The sequence below is a fragment of the Sapajus apella genome, unplaced genomic scaffold (genome assembly GCF_009761245.1).
Source record: "Sapajus apella isolate SASKATOON/1434 unplaced genomic scaffold, GSC_monkey_1.0 scaffold22, whole genome shotgun sequence".
Lineage (NCBI taxonomy): Eukaryota > Metazoa > Chordata > Mammalia > Primates > Cebidae > Sapajus > Sapajus apella.
Window position 1 is genome coordinate 8,910,409 of NW_022436962.1, and position 20,097 is coordinate 8,930,505.

At 49.8% G+C, this 20,097-nt stretch overlaps 1 protein-coding gene across 4 annotated transcripts in view; it reads right to left on the reverse strand.

Moving 5' to 3' along the window:
- Positions 1–15,636: 15,636 nt before the first annotated feature.
- KLHDC8A (kelch domain containing 8A) overlaps positions 15,637–20,097 on the reverse strand; it is a 21,635-nt gene continuing 17,174 nt past the window's right edge. For all 4 annotated transcript variants that reach the window (XM_032288959.1, XM_032288958.1, XM_032288957.1 and 1 more), the window contains 4 exons: positions 19,218–19,382; positions 18,763–18,978; positions 18,074–18,175; positions 15,637–17,165 (listed from right to left, as the gene is read on the reverse strand). In XM_032288959.1, the coding sequence (XP_032144850.1) occupies positions 16,972–17,165; positions 18,074–18,175; positions 18,763–18,978; positions 19,218–19,382 (677 nt within the window). In that variant the 3' untranslated portion in view covers positions 15,637–16,971. The remainder of the gene's footprint in view (positions 17,166–18,073; positions 18,176–18,762; positions 18,979–19,217; positions 19,383–20,097) is intronic.

The window sequence follows — 20,097 nt, forward strand, 5'->3', positions numbered from 1 at the left end:
TGCAGAGCTGTTCTACGGTTCCTTAGATCAACCTTACTTGGGTATTGAAATCCAATGGCTCTGGAAATTTCTTCCCTCTTCCTCAAAGAGGGCTTCTTAGGAGGATCACCTGAGGTCCTGCAGTTCGAGACCAGCCTGGCCAACACGGCGAAACCCTGTCCCCACTAAAAATACAAAATTAGCCGGGTGTGGTGGCGCACACCTGTAATCCCAGGGACTCCGGAGGCTGAGGCAGGAGAATCGCTTGAACCCAGGAAGCAAAGGTTGCAGTGAGCCGAGATGGCGCCACTGCACTCCAGCCTGGGCAACAAAGTGAGGCTCTATCTCAGAAGAAAAAGAAAAAGAAAAAAAAGAGGACTTTGAAGTTTGAGTAGATTCCCTCAACCACTTGGTGGAATTTATTTTTGAAGCATCAGCTGGAGGTGGAGAGAACCAAAAGGGACATGTATTTATTTAAAAATTTTATACTCCAACTATCTAACCTGTGTCCCTAAATCTGAAAATAGGTGCTCCACCAGAGGTTTTCTTGTCATGTGCCAGGAACACTGGTGGTGGATTATGAGGTTTCACTTGGTTTTTGAGACCTGGTGTTGCTACGTCCAGAATCTCCACTCTGAGTGCTATTTAGAGTGAAATGAGAATGCCCATAGGTTTTCCTTCTTGCTTTAAATGGAGGAGAGGGAATGTTTTCCCCTTTGGCCATCTTGATAACCTAATCCTGTGAAATAAATATTATTCTGCCCAAGGCCACATAATTGGTAACAAAGTGGCAAATGAAAAGGACCTACCCTGATCCTCGAGGAAGACAATGGAGGACAACAGGCTTAAATCCTCTTCTCTGAGGGAAACCCCTTCTGCAAGCCAGTTTAGGGCCCTGGATGGATTCTAGCTCTGCTGGGCAGGCAGCCTTCCCCTCAGACCTTCAGGAGGATGGTGCCTCCCCTGTGTATCCAGGGCATGCTGAGGACAAAGAAGGACTCACCTCCAGTGGCTGCCCACTTTTCTACTTCTACTGATCTTTTTTTTTGAGATGGAGACTTGCTCTGTCACCCAGGCTGTAGTGCAGTGGCACGATTTCGGCTCACAGCATCCTCTGCCGCCTGGGTTCAATCGAATCTCCTGCCTCGGCATCCTGAGTAGCTGGGACTACAGGCACACGCCACCACGCTCAGCTAATTTTGTTGTATTTTAGTAGAGACGGGGTTTCACCATGTTGGCCAGGATGGTCTTGATCTCCTGACCTCGTGATCTGCCCACCTCGACCTCCCAAAGTGCTGGGATTACAGGCGTGAGCCACCTCGCCCTGCCCTTCTGTTGATCCTGTGATTTTTTTTCTAGTGTGAGTTACAGATGTCTTCATCCCTCCATGGAGCTCTTTGCCTCCTTTGTGGCTGGAGAGGATCTACCTTACACAGGAAACCAACTTCTCTCTCCCAAATTTGGAGGGCCGCAGGAGGCTGTGGCTGGTGTGGCATTCTTCCCTCTACCAGCCTCCCCTTTTGCTGCGGGTTATCTGTGCAAATAGGATGAGGCCCAGAGATAGTTGCCCTGACTTGCTATTTCCTTTCCCTTCTAAAATCTGCATCTATTCCTGGGGGCTCATCCAGACGATTAGGATTCTCAAAAGGAAGCATGGGTAACATAAGAGCAAGCACAGGACTGAGTGTTAGGGGACCTGAGTTCAAGTCCTGACTCTGACATTAACCAGTTCTGTGACCTTCTACTAATTACATCACTCTACAAATACTGGTGCCCACTAGGTGCTGAGCCTGGGGATACAATGGTGACAAGATCCCTGCCTTTGGAGTGTTCTCAGTCTAGTGAGAAATAAACAAGTAAATCCTGTACAGAGGGAGAGGGGTCCATGATGGAAGAAGAACAGATGGGCTTTTTTTTTTTTTTTTTTTTGAGACAGAATTTTGCTCTTGTTGCCCAGGCTGGAGAGCAATGGTGCGATCTCGGCTCACCACAACCTCTGCCTCCCGGGTTCAAGCAATTCTCTTGCCTCAGCCTCTCAAGTAGCTGGGATTACAGACATGCACCACCACGCCTGGCTAATTTTGTATTTTTAGTAGAGACAGAGTTTCTCCATGTTGGTCAGGCTGGTCTCAAACTCCCAACCTCAGGTGATCCGCCCATCTCGGCCTCCCAAAGTGCTGGGATTACAGGCATGAAATACCTGGTCCGGCTCAGATTGCCTTTAAAATATGTATCCCGGATGGGAGGAGGCTGCTCAGGGCAGGTTCCTAAAGCCAGGGCTTTTTAAGTTGAGACCCAATGGACAAGTGGCAATTGGCTGGCTGAATCAACATTTCTTCATAAGAATTATACAGATGAGCCTAATACTTCTTTTGAGGCTTAATCTAGCTAGACTCCTGTAATTTTTTCCAGGTATCCCCAACACCCAGTGTACTGCAAGTCACCTAAAAGGCACTCCACAGATGTTTATGGACTGAAGGAATGGATGTGCCATGGAATCCGAAGATGAAACGAAAAGGACCTACATGTGATTGGGCCCACTCCATTACCTGGCCATGGTCGGGGGAATCACCTGCAACCCCCTGGACCTTCTCACTCCCACTGCAGCTTCCATTGACTACAATCTGAATCCCCATCTAGGTGGTGAGCCATGGGTGACCAAAGAACACAGCAGGCAGGCAAGGAAGACCCAGAGCCAGAACAGCATGTGATAAGGAAATGATCTAAGCTGCTGAAACTCAGCTCTCAAATTCCTCAAAGGAGATCTGGTTGGTGGGAGAGCGAGAGTGCCTGACAGGGAATCTGTGTTGGTCAGGGACTCTGCCACCAGCAGGCTTGGGGACTTCCTAGGTCATGTAGTTGGATGTGTGGATGTGCTGGGATGTCTAGCTGAGATAAGCTACTCTCAATCCTGCCTGCCCCACTGTTGACTCCTGGGAGGGAGAGGCCTACCCCTAGCCCCAAGTCCAGTGGCTGATCCATGTCTGAGGGTTGAGGGCAGGTAAGCAGATCTCAGATATGGCTCATGGGGGAAAGCTATGTATTGGATCTACTATGTGCTGTGCTGGGAAAACAAGTGGGAACAAATGTTTGTCTCTGTCCTTACACACTTCACAATCTGTGTGTGTGTCTGTAGGGGAGGAGGGGTGGGTCCAGACTGGTAAAAGGGGATTTGAAAGCAGCTCAGAATGTGGACTGCTGTGCTGTGTCCTGCTGGGAGCAGGACAGGTGAGAGGCACCAAGGCTATGCTTTGGGGGTCAGGTGAGGGTTGGGGGCAGATAAGGCAGATCTCAGATAACTGTAAGATGAGTCTTGTGGAGTGACTAATATTAGCTCTCTGCTCTCAGGGAGTTTACAGTTTAGTAAGGGAAATAAGATAAACATACAATTTACCATATAGTCCAAGGCAAAAAGTGGTAAGACCCTCAGGAGAGGTGTGAAGTGCCCATGGGGTCAACTGGATGGGCTTTATTCTGGCTCAGAGGTTAGAGGGGAGCCTCATAGTTGAGCCTTGAAGGGCGGGTGGGATTTGGCTAAACTATGAGGAAAGGCCTTGGAGATGGAATGGGAGTGGGGTGAGGGAAGGAGAGACTGAAAGTACCATGGGGCTGGTAACTGATGATGACGGTGGGGTGTAACTGATGAGCCATAGGGGGCTTTCTGGGCCCAGAGCATCTTCTCCCTTGGAATTATCTTAGTATGATGCCTGGGCATCTCTTTTCTTTTCTCTGGGAAAAGGGCTGCTGCAGGCTGGAGGGCTCAGCTCACCACCCACTTCCAGCCCAAGACCTCAATCATCATATTCTCTGAGCCCTGAGGACGAATTACAGCCTGTAGTCATTCCCTACCTTCTCACCAAAAGAGGGATGCAAATCCTGAGTCTCTGGCAAATTGGGAAGCCTAGCTCAAAGCTGCCCTCTTCTGACCAAAGTAAGCCTAGCATGTTTTATGGGATACCCAAAGCTGGGACCAAAGCAGAAGTCGGCTTAGGCAATTTGTTCCTCCAGTGAGCCATTCATTTGTTCATTCATTTATTCATTCACTCATCCAACAAATATGGTCTGAGCAATTGCAACAGCAGGTATAATAATGTCTAACATTTATTTATTTATTTGAGATGGAGTTTTGCTCTTGTTGTCCAGGCTGGAGTGCAATGGCATGATCTCGGCTCCCTGCAACCTACGCCTCCCAGGTTCAAGCGATTCTCTTGCCTCAGCCTCCCAAGTAGCTGGGATTACAGGCGTACACCACCATGCTCGGCTAATTTTGTATTTTTAGTAGAGACGTGATTTCACCATGTTGGTCAGGCTGGTCTGGAACTCCTGGCTACAAGTGGTCCACCCGCCTCAGCCTTGCAAAGTGCTGGGATTATAGGTGTAAGCCACCATGCCCGGCCAATATCTAACATTTATTAAGCCAGCCCTCCTTCTAAATTCTAAATTCTAGTACGTCTTGCCCAGAGTTTCTCTGGCAAGACGTACTAGAATTTAGAATTCACTGAAAACAGCCCTCAACTCTCAATTACCCTGAGAAACGGAATGTAATTCACAGGCCACGTCTGGGAGGGAATGTGACTGAAGGAGAGGCTAGCTCTTCTCCCCAAGCCAAAGAGCTTGCCCTGTCTCCCACCTGGAATGGGAGGGAGAGCACAGGCAGAGGGAAAGGAGGCGGGAATGCAGGGGTCTAGTTTCACTTCCACCACCAACACGACCCATGCCATGCCATGGCCAAGGACTTTGTCCTTTAGAGGTGGTTCCTTATCTGTAAAAGGGGATTTGGGTAAACCAACTCTGAGTTTCATTTCAAATCTGCTGTAACTTCTCTGCAATATCTAAGTAGGGACAAATTAGAAATCTCAGCCACTGGCGTTCTTTTGTCACTTGGTAACTGATTCCCTCAGTACCGGCCATTTGGGAGCCCCATTCCATCTCCTGTGTCCAGGCTGGCATGATGTTTTCGGCTCAAGAGTCTGGCAACCTGGGCTTCAGGCTCTGCTCTTCCACGAACTGTGTCTATAACTCAAGTCTCCACCACTTCATGTATGAATAAGAATTATTCTTTTATGCAGCTAACATACTGTGTGCCAACCACTCTTCCTTAGACTTCCTGTATTAATGAATTCAATCCTTTCTACAACCCTATGAAGTAGGTACTAGCCTATGATATCCCCATTGCAGACAAGGAAAGTCAGACACAGAGCAATTAAGGAACAAACTACACAGGGTCAAAGAGCTGTCAAGTGTTGGAGCAGATTGGACCCCAGGTGATCTGGCTTCAGGAACAGCACACTTAGCCATCATACTTTGGCTTAGAGAGGATTCCTGACTTGCCCAGAGTCTCCAGTAGACTAAGCTGTTTTGCATCATAGTTTACTCATCTGAAATGACCACCTCCTGGGCTTGCTGTGGGATGAAATGAGAAGTGAGGTTGTCAGATTGATGGTTTCCTGTCAGTCTGCTTGAGGCTTTGCTGGGCTCTGGTCCTCCCAAGTCTCCTCCCCCAATTTTGGCAAAGACCCAAGAGTCTGTGTGGGCCTATGACAGCAAGGGGCTTATCAGACTGTCCTGAGCTCCAGCTCATCTGATTTAGGACAGAGGACAGTTAGGATAAACTCAGAACTAGGAAGGGGTCATTGAAACTGCCCAAGGCTGGAGCTTTGTGTTAAGGGAGGGAGGGAGAGCTGACCTGAGAGACAAAAGAAAGGACCTCCTAACAACTCTGAGTGCTAGATTTTAACACCTGGAGGAAGCTGTTCTGAGAGCTGGGAGGTGGAGTGGGTGGACATATGTGTAGGTCTAAAACGTCTAGCCAGTGTTTTGGAAAGGGTTTCCTTACCCCGTTGTTAGTGGCAAAACCAGAGATCGTTCTCTTTTTCTGCCCCACACTCCTGTGTCATTTTCCCAGTCTCTGAGGATGTGTCGCTTCCGCTGCTGTGGAGCTGGGAAGTGTGGGTGGTGCTGGGGAGTGGAGAGGGGGAAGCTATGCTGACGACTGCGGGGAGGTTTTCGTGGGATTCCTCCACAAGGTCCCCAGAATCTTCAAGTGCTTTCTATTAACTAACTCTGTTGGGTTGTAGTCACCTGGGATCCTTTGTGAGTAAAGGACGAGTAAAGAAAAATAACCCCCATCTTTACAGGTGTCCACCCATTTACACTCACTATTTTATTGACTCTTTGCTGACCCTGTGAAGTTGGGGCTTCTGATTAGGTGTTGGGGTACAAAGGCTGTCGACAGAGATGTGGCAGGCGGTACAATGATCCTGGGAGTGGAAGTCAGAGGATGGGGTGCTCCACCCAACTCTGCTGCTTGCTGGCCACATGACCTGGGACAGGTGACTCAGTCTCCCTGCCCTCGGTTCCTAATTGTTCAAAGGAAACCCTAAACTTGAAGATACTTTGGAAGCTGTTAAAAGCTCCCCAGCAGGTGGGGGTTTATGGCAGTGGATACTAGGTCACTTCACACTCCATTTAAATGCTGCTCCCTCTGTGGGGCTGAGGGTCTTCCTCCAGGCCCTGCCTCCACTCGGAATGAGCAGGGAAGGCAGGGCATGGGAAGTGTGCCCAGGAGGGAGGTGGGAGAAAGGCCTGCCCATTGCCACCCCCCTGCCCCGTGCCTGGCTCCCACTGGCAACCTGAGCCCTCGGCCTCCCAAACCGATCCTGGAATGTAAACCCCAAGCAAAGCACATTCTTTAGACGGGTCACCAGCTCCTGGCCCTTGGTAAGGAAAGGCAGGAGCCAGCATTTCTCTTGGCCCCGAATAACACTAGCACAATCTGGTACTGAGGGACTATTATAACAAGGCTGGGTTAATCAGCTGGTTGTCGCCCACAGCTCATAAAAAGCTCAGGTCTGACCTAGCACTCCTGCGAGCACCCACAGTCAAGAGGAGAGGGAACTCAATCTCTAACCAGAGGGTGCTAAAATATTGCTTATTTCCTGGATCTGGTTCCTTGTGTCAGTTGCAGGCCATAGAGGAGCTCAGAGGGATAGGGAGAATCCTAAAGATTCCCTCAAAGCTGGTGCTGCCTCTGGTCTCTTTGATTTCTGACTTTTATTCAACTCATTTGTTTGCTACATGTTTAGATATCGCATGCCAGGCAGTCTGTGTGGAGCCCTGGGCCTATGAGAGTTAATAACATCATTACAGTCCTGAGAAGTACCTTAACAGTTTTGTGTGCATGGGTGGGGTGGGGTGGGGAGACAGTGGCTTGCATTCACCAGGTACAGCATGGAGGAAGTATTCAGGGAGCACTGGGCAGAGGTAAGAAGGGGAGGCGGGGAGGGGGGCTCTTCATGAAGAGCCTTAGAAGGAGGCAGCTTCAGCTCCACAAGGATGTGGTCGGATCTGCAGACAAGAACAGAGGGAGTCTAGCAGCCATGTGGAGGGGGTCTGGTGGGGAGCCTGAAGGTAGGGGAAGTGGAGTTGGGAGACTACTGAAGCTGTCCTCATGAGGGATGGTGAGGGTCTGGACTTAGCTAGTGGCTGTGTGAGGGAAAGAAGAGTGAAGATGAGGAGGTCACCTGCCACCCAGGGTTGAGCTGGCTGCCCTGACGCACTGGGAGCGGTCTGGGGTAGAGTAAGATGCAGCTGGAAGGGAAGCTCCAGTCCAGTCTCCTTCTACAGATGGGATCATCAGATCTGGAACAGGGGAGCCTGGGAAAGGGATTTGTAAATTACTATTCCCTTATCAATATTTGATTTTGACACTATGAACTGCTAGGTTGTGATTGGAACCAAGGCCCACTGTCTGATGAATGGCAGGCAGAGTGCCCCAAGGTCCTGTGTCGTCCTTCAGGTAAGGAGGGCAGGGTGGGCCACCGGGAGATGGTGCGTTGAGCCATGGGGTTCCCAGTCCTGCTGGCACAGCCATGTGCTCCCTTCCAAGGCTGAGCAGAGAAGCCCTGACAGCCCAGTTGGAACCCAAGCAGAGCAGAAGGCCAGCAGCCAGCAGCCTAGAGCTCCTTCCCATCCCACTGTCCATGCTGCTGCAGGCACACTGAAGGGAGGAGGACAGATTTCTCCTCAACCACCCAGAAAACCGTCAACTCTGAAATGTCACTGCAGGCACGAAGTGTTCAGATGAGTCTCTGGCCTCTAGTTCTCATCCCATGAACCCTCCTAGTCATCTATTTCCTTTTTGGAGGGGGGCAGTGGCTGTGGGATTATGCATGAAAAGAAGAAACTATCTCAAATCCCAGGAGAGTCCAGTCTGGCTAAATTAGGAACTGGGACTTCCCCTCACTAGGCTCTTTCCCAGTTCTTTCCCTCAGACAGCCATCCGATCAATTACTCGACGCAGGTGTAGCAAGCGTTGGTTCTGTGCCAGGCACAGGAGGTGCTGAGCATGTGAGGGTAAGTGAGAAAGACCGGGTTCCCTGCTTCATGGAGCTCAGGAGCCCTTGTGGAATTCACAGGGCTTCTTGGGTCTCCATTTCCTCACCTGCGAAACACCTCACCATCTTCAGAAGGGTGCAAAAGATTCTCCTAGCCACGATGGCCAACTGCAGCTTGGGGTTCCAGAGGGAGGGGTGAGGCCTGGGTAATGTTGCAGCCACTCACCGCCAAAGAAAAGGACTCCAAGCCTGGATGCCTGCTTGGAGTGTGAGTCTGGGAATGTGATGTGTGAGTGTAAGAGCAAAAATATGCACATGAACATGTGTGTAGAAGGGTGTATGGGTATGTATGTATGTGAACGTGTGAAAGTGTAAGGTGTGTTATTTGAGGTGTGCAAAGGAGCATAAGAGTGTAAGGTATGTATGGATGTGTGAGGGTGAGTACAAGGTGAGTGTGAGGCGTGAACGTGAGGTGTGCGTGTGAGCATGAATCATCCTGTGAACATAAATATGTGTGTACACAAGCTGAGTGTGTAAGAGTGGACGGTTTGTGGGATAAGCATGTGTGAGTGTATCTGTGGGATGCATGACAGCGTGTGTGTGAGCATGAGTGCATGTGCAAGCATGAAAGAGAGAAAGAAGGGAGAGAGTGTGAAGTGTGTGTGTGCTTGTGTGTGTGTGTGTGTGTGTGTGTGTGTTGGGGCAGGCAGGTCCAGGGTGTTCTGGCTGGCATTGTGGGAAGCTCATCCGGTATGAAATAGCAGCTGCACAGGGTCTGCAAAGAGCTCTCTCTTGGAAAGAAGCATACTTTGTCCTCTGTGCTACCATGGTGGGTTCTTGGTGCTCTCCTTGGTGGTGTCAGGAACAGGGCTTCTGGGGATTCTTCGAGCCAGGTACCTGCCTGGGGAGCTCAAATGCTCTGGAATATTTGGGAAACAGCCTATAACTAAACCATTAAAATAAAAAGGATAAGCTGGGCACAGTAGCTCACGCCTGTAATCCAGCACTTTGGGAGGCCGAGGAGTTCAAGAGCAGCCTGGCCAACATAGTGAAACCCATCTTTACTAAAAATACAAAAAATTAGCTGGGTGTGGTGATGAGCACCTGTAATCCCAGCTACTTGGGGAGGCTGAGACGCAAGAAAAGCTTGAAGCCGGGAGGTGGAGGTTGCAGTGAGCAGAGTTCACACCGCTGCACTCCAGCCTGGGCGATAGTGCGAGATTCTGTCTCAAGAAAAAAAAAATAGGCCGGGCTTGGTGGCTCACATCTGGAATCCCAGTGCTTTGGGAGGCCGAGGCGGGAGGAGGTTAGAAGTTCAAGACAAGCCTGACCAATATGGGGAAACCCTGTATCTACTAAAAATACAAAAAGTAGCTGGGCATGGTGGTGTGTGCCTGTAGTCTCAGCTACTCAGGAGGCTGAGGCAGAAGAATCGCTTGAACCCGGGAGGCAGATGTTGCAGTGAGCCAAGATCACACCATTGCACTCCAGCCTGGGTGACAGAGTGAGACTCCGTCTCAAAAATAAATAAATAAATAAAAATAAAGATAAATAAAAAGGATTATACCATGGGGGAGTGCACAAATTCTGAAGACATTTTGCCCATGCAGCTGTCTGACCCTTCCCCTCCCCGCAGGGATTTTCTCTCCCTCCTCTGTCACCACTTGCTCTGTGGGTAGAGAGGGGAGAGGTCTGAGAGGCACAGCCAGAACCACTCCATCACACTTACGCTGACCTGCCCCAGACCCTTCCTCCTGAGGCATTAACCCCCTAGCTCAAGGTTTGCACAGACTCCAACGTGCCTTCTGAAGTCTTCACACCACTCCCCCAAAAGCCCCCTAGCACAGTGCACCTGGCACCCCAAGTCTTCCTTCCCCGCAGGCCCAGTTATGCAGTGTGCTCCCACAGGGAGCCTTCCCTGAGGTCCTCAGTCCCTGGGGGGCTCTTGCTCTGTCTGTCTTGCTCATCCATCCATTACATTGAGTTTTGAGTTGAATTACACCCCCCAAAAGATATGTTGAAGTTTTAACCCCTGATACCTGTGAATGTGACTTTATTTGGAAACAGAGTCTTTGCAGACATAGTCGAGTTGAAATGAGGTCAAACTGGATTAGGACAGGCCTTAAGCCAATGACTGGTGTCCTTATAAAGTCACGTGAAGATGGAGGCAGAGATTGGAGTTATGCTGCCACAAGCCAGGCAACACCAAAGATTGCCAGCAAACACCAAGAGCTAAGAGGAAGCACACTTCTGTGCTTCTAGCGGCCAGAATTGTTAGATAACCTGTTTGTGTTTTAAGTCACCTAATTGTGGTATTTTTGTTAGAGCAACAATAAGGAACTAATACATATGGTCATTTTGATCTGCCCAGCTTGCCTGGGTCCCTCTGTGTGCCAACCGGTCAGCTCTCGCCTGGCTCCTGCCTTGTGTTGTACTTCTGCAGGTATTTTATCTGGACATGAAGCTCCTGCCCTCACTCATGTTTGATCTCATGTTCTCTCTCAAGCTGGGGGCCTTTGGCTCAAAGCTTTGGGCATGTTCCGTAGGTTACAGGGCAGCTTGGATGGATGCACTGACCTCCCTTGCTATTCCCTTTACCATAGAGCTCAGAGACAGCAGCAGGTGATGGGGAGAGGGTCGCTGTACACCGAGCTCCGTTAGATTTTCTTTCTTTCCTTTTTTTTTTTTTTTTTTTGAGACGGAGTATAGCTCTGTTGCCCAGGCTGGCGTGCAATGGCGTGATCTCGGCTCACTGCAGCCTCTGCCTCCTGGATTCAAGGGATTCTCATGCCTCAGCCTCCTGAGTAGCTGGAATCACAGGCACCTGCAACCATGCCCAGCTAATTTTTTGTATTTTAGTAGTGATGGGGTTTCGCCATGTTGACTAGGCTGGTCTTCATCTCCTGGCCTCAAGTGATCCGCCCACCTTGGCCTCCCAAAGTGCTGGGATTACAGGTGTAAGCCACTGTGTCCAGCTTATGTGAGCCACCATGCCTGGCCTTAGATTTTCATTCCTGTCACTTATTAGCTGTGCCACCTGGATTAGTCACAGGGTTCCCAGTTCTCAGTTTCTTCTTCTGTAAAATGGTAACTGGAAAAGTCTAACTGTACCTTACCTCCCATGCAGGAGCTTTGCAGGTCATAAAACCCAGTGCAAATGCAAGAGATTGTTAGAAAAAAAATCCTGGGAGAAAGAAAGTGATGGAGGGCGTGGACTAGTCCATCCTCCTGCAGTCCTGGAGCCTCCTGGCCCTCTCTGATTGCGAAGCAGATGAGCCTTCTGCAAGAGAAGGCCTGGAAAGCTTGGTCTGCATATTGTCCCAGAACTCCAACCCCAGCTGGGGTTCCTTCTGATCTTTTGTTGTTGTTGAGACAGCGTTTCGCTCTTGTCGCCCAGGCTGGAGTGCAGGGGCGTGACATCGGCTCACTGCAACCTCCGCTTCCCAGGTTCAGGCGATTCTCCTCTCTCAGCCTCCCAAGTAGCTGGGACTACAGGTGCCTGCCACCATGCCCGGCTGATTTTTGTATTTTTAGTAGAGACGGGGTTTCACCATGTTGGCCAGGCTGGTCTAGAACTCCTGACCTCAGGTGATCAGCTTGCCTCAACCTCCCAGAGTTCTGGGATTATAGGCATGAGCCACCATGCCCAGCCGTTCCTTCTGATCTTTGATGATGCCTTAGTGACTTCACTTACTTCCTATTCCTTAGAAAAAGAACTCAGATTATCCCATGCTACAGAAGTACAATTCTGATCACACTGCTCTTACACTTAAAACCCTTAATTTACTCCTAGCTTCCCACATGCATAAACTCCAAACTCCTTAGCAAGGCGTACAGTAAGGCATTTCTTGTTCGGCCTGCCTGCATTTCCAGCCCCATCTTTCCATTCCTCCCACTACATTCTCCACTATTGTTTTCTCCAGATAAGCCAAACCCTTTCCGTCAGTGGGCTTGAGAACGTCTCTACCTCTCCTTCAACAACAATGAAATAACAATGCAGCTACTCACTGAACACACACATGTCACTTTACTTATAAGCAGGTAGCTCTTAGCCTCATACGTGAGACCTTATTTTGCACATTTTACAAATAAGAAAACTGGGACTCAGAGAGGATAAGTAATGTACCCAAGATCAATTAGTACATGACAATCATGATTTCAACCCATCTTTCTTGCTGCAAAGCCTGTGATCATCTGCCTCTGCCTGGCTAGTCTCCTTTTCTTTTTTCTTTTCTTGCTCTCTCTTCCTTCCTTCCTTCCTTCCTTCCTTCCTTCCGTTTTTTTCCTTCCTTCCTTCCTTCCTTCTTTCTTTCTTTCTTTCTTTTTGAGATGGAGTTTCGTTGTTGTTGCCTAGGCTGGGGTGCTGGAGTGCAATGGCACCATCTCGGCTCACTGCAAACTCTGCTTCCTGGGTGCAAGCGATTCTCCTGCCTCAACCTCCTGAGTAGCTGGGATTACAGGCATGCGCCACCATGCCCAGGTAATTTTGTATTTATAGTAGGGATGGGTTTTCTCCATGTTGGTCAGGTTGGTCTTGAACTCCTGACCTCAGGTAATCCACCACATCCGGCCTCCCTCTTCTTTCGAAGTGCAGTTTGAGATTTATTTCCTGGAAACCTGCACTGAACTCTTCAGTTCACCTCAGCTCTTTGCAACCACCGAGTGGGGTGCCTCTGAGTTGCACTAGCAAAGGCTGACACTGATCTAACGGTAACTGCAGCCATGGTCCCCTGTCTTCCTCCCTAGACTGTAACTGCTGTAGGGCAGGAATCTAGCACCATGTCAGGCACAGAATAGTGTTAAATATTAGATAATGGTTTGGAATAGCCAATGGAATGAAAAAGTTGGAAGGGAACTTTCATAGGGGTATACATTTAGTAATAATCTTTGCCCATTTTACATGAGGAAGCCCTTCTCACGCTTTCCTTGCTAATCTTCACACTCATTCCTTAAACAGTCTCCATTCTTCCAGGTTTTGGGACATTTTGTCTTTTTTTTTTTTTTTTTTTTTTTTTGAGACGGAGTTTCACTCTTGTTACCCAGGCTGGAGTGCAATGGCGCGATCTCGGCTCACCGCAACCTCCGCCTCCTGGGTTCAGGCAATTCTCCTGCCTCAGCCTCCTGAGTAGCTGGGATTACAGGCACACGCCACCATGCCCAGCTAATTTTTTGTATTTTTAGTAGAGATGGGGTTTCACCATGTTGACCAGGATGGTCTCGATCTCTTGACCTCGTGATCCACCCGCCCCAGCTTCCCAAAGTGCTGGGATTACAGGCGTGAGCCACCGCGCCCGGCCTTGAACTTCCTACATAGTATAGCGCAGTTGATTTTCTTTCCTTTCCTGGTGCTATTTTTAATTTTATTTCATTTTATTTTATTGTGACAGAGTCTCGCTCTGTTGCCCAGGCTGGAGTGCAGCAGCCAGATCTCGGCTCACTGCAACATCCACCTTCCAGGTTCAAGCAATTCTGCTGCCTCAGCCTGCTGAGTAGCTGGGATTAGAGGCGCACACCACCACACCTGGCTAATTTTTGCATTTTTAATAGAGACGGGGTTTCACCATGTTGGTTGGGCTGGTCTTGAACTCCCGACCTCGTGATCCACCTGCCTTAGGCTCCCAAAGTGCTAGTATTACAGGCATGAGCCACCACCCCAGCTTTTTTTTTTAATTTTAAAATTTTTTTATTTTTTGTACAGAGTTTTGCTCTTGTTGCCCAGGCTGGAGTGCAGTTCCACAATCTTGGTTCACTACAACCTCTGCCTCCCGAGTTCAAGCGATTCTGCCTCAGCCTCCCGAGTAGCTGGAATTACAGGCATGTGCCATGACGCTCGGCTATCCTGGTGCTATTTCATGTGAGGCAATGCAGTGCTGTGGTCACAAGTTTTGGAATCAGACCTGGTTCAGTCACTTAGGAGCTTGTGACCCTGGAGCCCCAGTTTTCTCATCTGCAAAATGGAAGGATATTACCTACCTCATGGAGTTGATTCCAGGCTTGAAGGAGGTGCCTTACCACCAGTGAGACAGCATTATTATTGCTGTTGTGTAGATTGGGAAATGAAGACAGGAAAGGTGAGGAGCCTTCCCACAGCGGAAAGGGATGGGAAAGCCTATGGGGGTTGGGGAGTGAGGCCTGGGCCAGGCCATCCGACCCCAGATCCTGTCCTGCGTGTGCAGCACCGTGAGACAGAATCACATGGCTTAAGAGACATTCAGTATTTCCCTCATTCCTCAGTGAGGCACCCCTAAAGTCTTTCCAGAATGGACTTCCAAGGGGTGAGTCCTCAGCAGATACCAGTTCCAGCCCTGAGTTGCCCTCACAATTCCAGTGGCTAATTCAACATTTTAGAGCTCTCTGTACCCCTAAGGTTCTGTCTGACCATTTAAAAATGCCTCACTGTCTGGGAATGGTGGCCAAGGCTTGTAATCTAGCATTTTGAGAGGCTGAGGCAGGAGGATCACTTGAACCCAGGAGTTTGAAAGCAGCCTGGGCAACATGGTGAAACCCCACCTCTACAGAAAAATTAAAAAATGAACAAACAAATAAAAAAAAAACTAGGTGTGGTGGCATGTGCCTGTAGGGCCAGCTATTTGGGAGGCTGGGGTGGGATGATCACTTGAGCCCAGGTTGACGGTGCAGTGAATCCTGATCACATCACTGCATTCCAGCCTGAGCAATAGAGCAAGACCCTGTCACAAAAAAAAAAAAAAAAAAAAAAAAAAAATCTCATCCCTATCCATGCATATGGGACCACTTTGTGTGCTTGGAAATGCCCCTCCTATAGGCTTGGGTTTCTTTTGGAAGGGGTGGAAGCACCCCTGTTGTGAAACATCTTTCTTGGGTAGGGGATTGTGGAGACGGTACAAAGGCTGGCCTTTAGAAGAGCCTCCCCCAATGCACAGTTCCATCACCCCTTGTAGTATCTGCAGTGCCTCCAGCTCCTGTTTCTCTCTGTTATTTCGGGGGCTGAACTCAAATGCAGAGACTCAGAAGCAACAGGGGAGGCCTCTCTGCAGTCTCCTCACTAGGGGGCAGCAGTGACCATGGGAAGGAAATGGGGGGCCAGCAGGTGGCAGTGCCCGTCTTGGACCCAATGAAGGAAAAAGTCCAAGAACCCAGAGAAAGGGAGGGAAAAAAAAATTTGTATCACATAAAGACCCAGGTTTCACTTGTCCTTGAAGATCCAGCTGAAGGTGTCCCACCCTCTCCCTCCAGGAGGCTCCCTGGACCCCTCAGATCCAGATAGGTGATCCTCCTCTGTTCCTGCCTCCTGGAGAAAGAATCATACTCTCACCTGATGAGTGACACCTGACTCCTCCAGAACTCTTCAGGGCAGGCATTTTATTCATCTTTGTGTCCCCAGTGCTAGCACAGCTTTTAAAAATAACTGGGAGTCAGAAACAGATGCTAAGAGGAGGCACATTCTTCAAGTTTTTAAAAGAAAATCAGTGAGCAGTTTCCTCTCTACTTTGGATAGGACAAAAGTGAGCTTTGGCTGAATGAACTGAGACTAGACACAGGAAGGACTGAGCTGATGATGGGTTCTGAATGGAAGACTAACATGCAGTCTCAGTGCAAGAGAAGAATATGTGCTGTTTGCCTGGGAGCCGGGCTGCTGGTGGTGGCTGTGAGGAGGCAGAGCTCTTCAGAGGGGACAGCCAAGAACAGATGGTCACTGGGTGCCCTACTTAGCCTGAGAATGCCCGAGAGATTGTTTTGTGCGGTCCTTCCTGCTCCTCAAGACACCCTTTTGCTCCACCCCCACACCAGGGTGCTAGAGAAGATAGGAATATAGATTTTAATCATTGTGCTGCTGCTATTAACCAGAGTGCAATTAATCCATCTTTTGTGGATTTTGATGCCACAGTGTAAATGAGAGGGTTTCACACAGAGACACTCTGGGGGCCTTCGGTGACCGAAGGGCTAGGCCTCTGGTGGGGAGGGGGTGGCAGAAGGTGAAGTGAAGTGGAATTAGGAGAGATGTGGGGAGCAGACCTAGGGCTGGGAGACCGCCCCTTCCTCCTCACTTAGAGCCCCTTCCAAGACGAAGGGATTCTTCCTGGTATGGTCTGGGCCGTCCATGTGAGCCCGACTTCCCTTCCAAGGCAGCTGCCTCTAGCTTCATGTCCAGTTCTCGCTGAGTAGATGAGGTCCAGGGCAGGTCCACAGCTGACCACCAAATGGTGAAGAGATATAAACCAAGGGAGAAGAAAGAGATTTGGAACTCCCGCCCCAATCATTCTCCATGTTTCATCCTAAGAGACCTTTACCGTAGTTCAGAGCTGGGGAAAGAGCAATAGCAGCTGATCCTCACAGTCAGAACTGCTCTAGCTGCCTCCTGGAGACGGGGGTCAGGGGAGGTGGGACTCATAGGAGGGAGATAATCATGTGCCTTTCTGTGCCAGTGCAGTAAGTGGAGACTCTCTTCAGAGTCAGCTCTGCAGCTGGTAGAACCATCTGCGCCTCTTACAGTTTTCTGACATTGGTTGGATTTGGAGCTATAGAGAGGTCACTTAGAGCCCCAAGGCCAGATGCCATTGGCTACTAACAGGAGCTGACATTCTGGGAAGTAGCCCCGACTGCTTGGACAAGATCATTCCTTGTGTCAAGCATGAAGTGATATGGTCCAGGGCAAAGATGCTGGGCCCAGGGGCAGCTAGGAGTCAGAGACACACAGGGCTTCCACCGCGTCACTCAGACCCTGGTTGACACCTCCCACGGCAAGGAGGCAGTTCTTGACGACTATGCTGGAGCACGCACAGCGGGGTGTGGGCATGGCAGGGAGGATCTCCCATTTGTTCTTCCCTGGGTGGAATGCTTCTGCCGTCTCCAGGACAGTGGGTTGGTTCCCTGCAAGTGTCAAGGGAATCAGACCTTACGAAGGAGTCCAATCCATGCCCCACAATCACCCCACCTCCCTCCCTCTCTTGGGCACCCATAAGCAGAAGCCAAGCAATGTCACCTTCCTTGGCTACAGGATTACTCCCTTTACTAAGCCAGTGGCTTTTGTCAAACAGCCACTTTGTCCCTCCTGCCTTCTTCTTGTCTTTCTGTCTCTTTAAGAGTAAGCTTTCTTTTCCTACCCATTGCTTTTTACTAGAGCTTTCTCGCACACTACTGCTTCATTGCTGCCTTTGATTAAAAAAGCTACTGACATGGTCTAGCTCACCTGGTTCTTTCCTGCATGAGTAAAGTGGGAGTTTGTCCACGCTAAGTAGACCTGGGTACCTGGAAGCCCTGCTGCCTGATCTCTCTTTTTGATGATGGGGGAATTTTCACCTTAGAGTCCCTCCTTCAAAATACCAGTAATCTCTAGCAGAGTTAATACACGAAACCCAAGATTCATTTGTTGAACTTATTCAATCAGATTGCTTTCCCGTTCCATGATTGGGCTGGGTATCCAAGGAGAAGAGACTGGTCAGAGGAGGACCAAGGCTAATCCCCTCCACATTTTATCTCCAGTCATCCCCTGATAGAAATCTGTGCTCAGCAAGCCTACGCTGCATGGCTAAGGGTGTCCCTTATTCTCTCTGCATCACAGTTTCTCCGTGTAAGAGGACAGAAAGACCACACCGGGGGCCCATATATGGATAGGTAATATCCAAGCTGGGAGGAAGGGAGTGCTTTGCGTTTTTTGGAATAAAGTGTGGACAGGTGGTATGCAAGGAGCCAGTACCCTTTCCTGCATATGCGAACTGCCAAGGATCCACCGAGCGTCAGAACCACAATAAATTCCAGCTTGAAAGTGCCATCCTTACCGAGTCCCCCAGCGACTATGACCCGTCCATTCAGAGCACCAGCCACAAAGTCTGCCCGCCGCTTCTTGAGGAAGAACGATCGTTCCATCTTCAGCCATCCTCCTATAGGCCATGGATAATGGTGGGATATATAGACAGAATAACATACAGACCACTCCCACCAAATACAGATTGTGGCCCAAATAGCTTTCACCCTGTGCAGTCTCTTCATTGATCCTTTATGCTTGAGGAGTACACAGTTCCTCCTGCTGTCTGAAATTCTCTGTGGCTTCCACCTCTCCCATGCTTGGTGCTCTCTAGGGCACCACCATCCCCTACAATGAAATCACCTTGACTTCTGCTTAGGAGGCAGTGAGGGTAGGAGTCAGGATCCCTCTGTTGCTCCATCAGTAAAAAGTAAGAAAAATTCCTCTCTGACCTGGTCCTGTGTGAATATTGTAAGAAAAGGCAATACAGGTAGAAAAGGCTTTGATAAAAAAACAACCAACCAAGCAAAAAGGAGACCTGCACCAATGAAAGAATTTGATCCCAAGAATAGCCCTGAGTGGAGAGGGGTGCTCAGACTTCTGAGAAGCTTGCCCAGCTGGGTAAATGGCCCTGGAAGATGGCTGGGATGGGGGTAAGGGAGGCGGAGCCAACCAGAAGGGTGGTGGGCAGCCAGAGCTTCCTGGGGATGGTGACCCGCTCACCCTGCTCCATGTCAAACATGTCCATCGTCCGCAGGAACTTGGGCTGTCGGTAGAGGCGACCTTGCCGCAGGCCTCCCAGGCTGTACAAGTGGTTGTCCAAGATCACAAAGCTGGAGAAGGCCCGCTTACAGGGAACGTTGGGGAACTTGGTCCAGGAGCGAGTCTCAATGTCAAAGACCTCGAAGGCGTTGACCGCGTACTTGGACTGTCGTCCCCCTGGGGGTCAGAGCAGGACAGAGGTTGGGCAGAAGAGTTGTCCCTGAGGACAGGGAGAACAAAAGGGTTTCCACTTTTGACAGTTACTCATTCATACAGGGTGCTGCTGGTGGGCTTGGCAGTGGGATTATCCCCAGTGCTGAGGAGATGCTCAGCACACAGGCACTGCTTCCCTTGGGAACTGAGCCCTGAGCCAAAGGAAGGAAGTGGGGAGGTATAGAACAGTAACCTGTCCTTACCAAGCACATAGATCTTGGAGCCTCGGAGGAAGGAGGTGGCAGCATATCTCGGGGTGGGCATGGGTGCTAGTGACACCCACATGTCCTTGAGCATGTCATAGTGTTGGAGGTGGTTGTGTGGACGGAGGTCCAGGCCCATCCCACCTGCTGCATACACTCGGTAATCTAAGAAGAAAGGCCATACATGCCCCAGCTTAGTTCACAGGTATACAAAGACAGGCCACCAGCACCCATTGCCTACCGTGGCCAGGCCAAGCTTTCAACCACTGCTCAGCCAGAGTGAGTCATATGTCAGTGTGGTTGATGGCACCATTCAAAGAAGTCCCTGCCATAGGTGAGCCTGGGAGCCTGGGTCTTTTTTTTTTTTCCCCAAGATACGGTCTCATTCTGTCATCCAGGCTAGAGTGTGGCATAATCATGGTTCACTGCAGCCTTGACCTCTTGGGCTCATGAGATCCTCCCACCTCAGCCTCCCAAGTACCTAGGACTATAGGTCCATGCCACCACACCTCACTAATTTTTGTATTTTTTGTAGAGATAGGGTTTTGCCATGTTGCCCAGGCTGGTCTGGAACTCCTGGGCTCAAGCAATCCTCCTGCCTCAGCCTTCCAAAGTGTTGGGATTGCAGGTGTGAGCCACCACGCCCAGCTGTCTGGGTCTTTTGAAGCCGTGGCATGACTGCATGCCTTAGCCTTCCTTAGTGTCCAGCCCTTTGGCTAAGCCTGAAACACCTAAGTCCTGAACAGGGGTAGACTATGTGAAGTCTAGGCCTGGAAAAACCTTTGCAGGCCTTGTTCTCTCCACTGTCCTCCTCCCTGGGCAGCCAGAGGGGAAGCCAAAGAGGAGAGGTATTCTTTTTTTTTTTTTTTTTTTTTTGAGA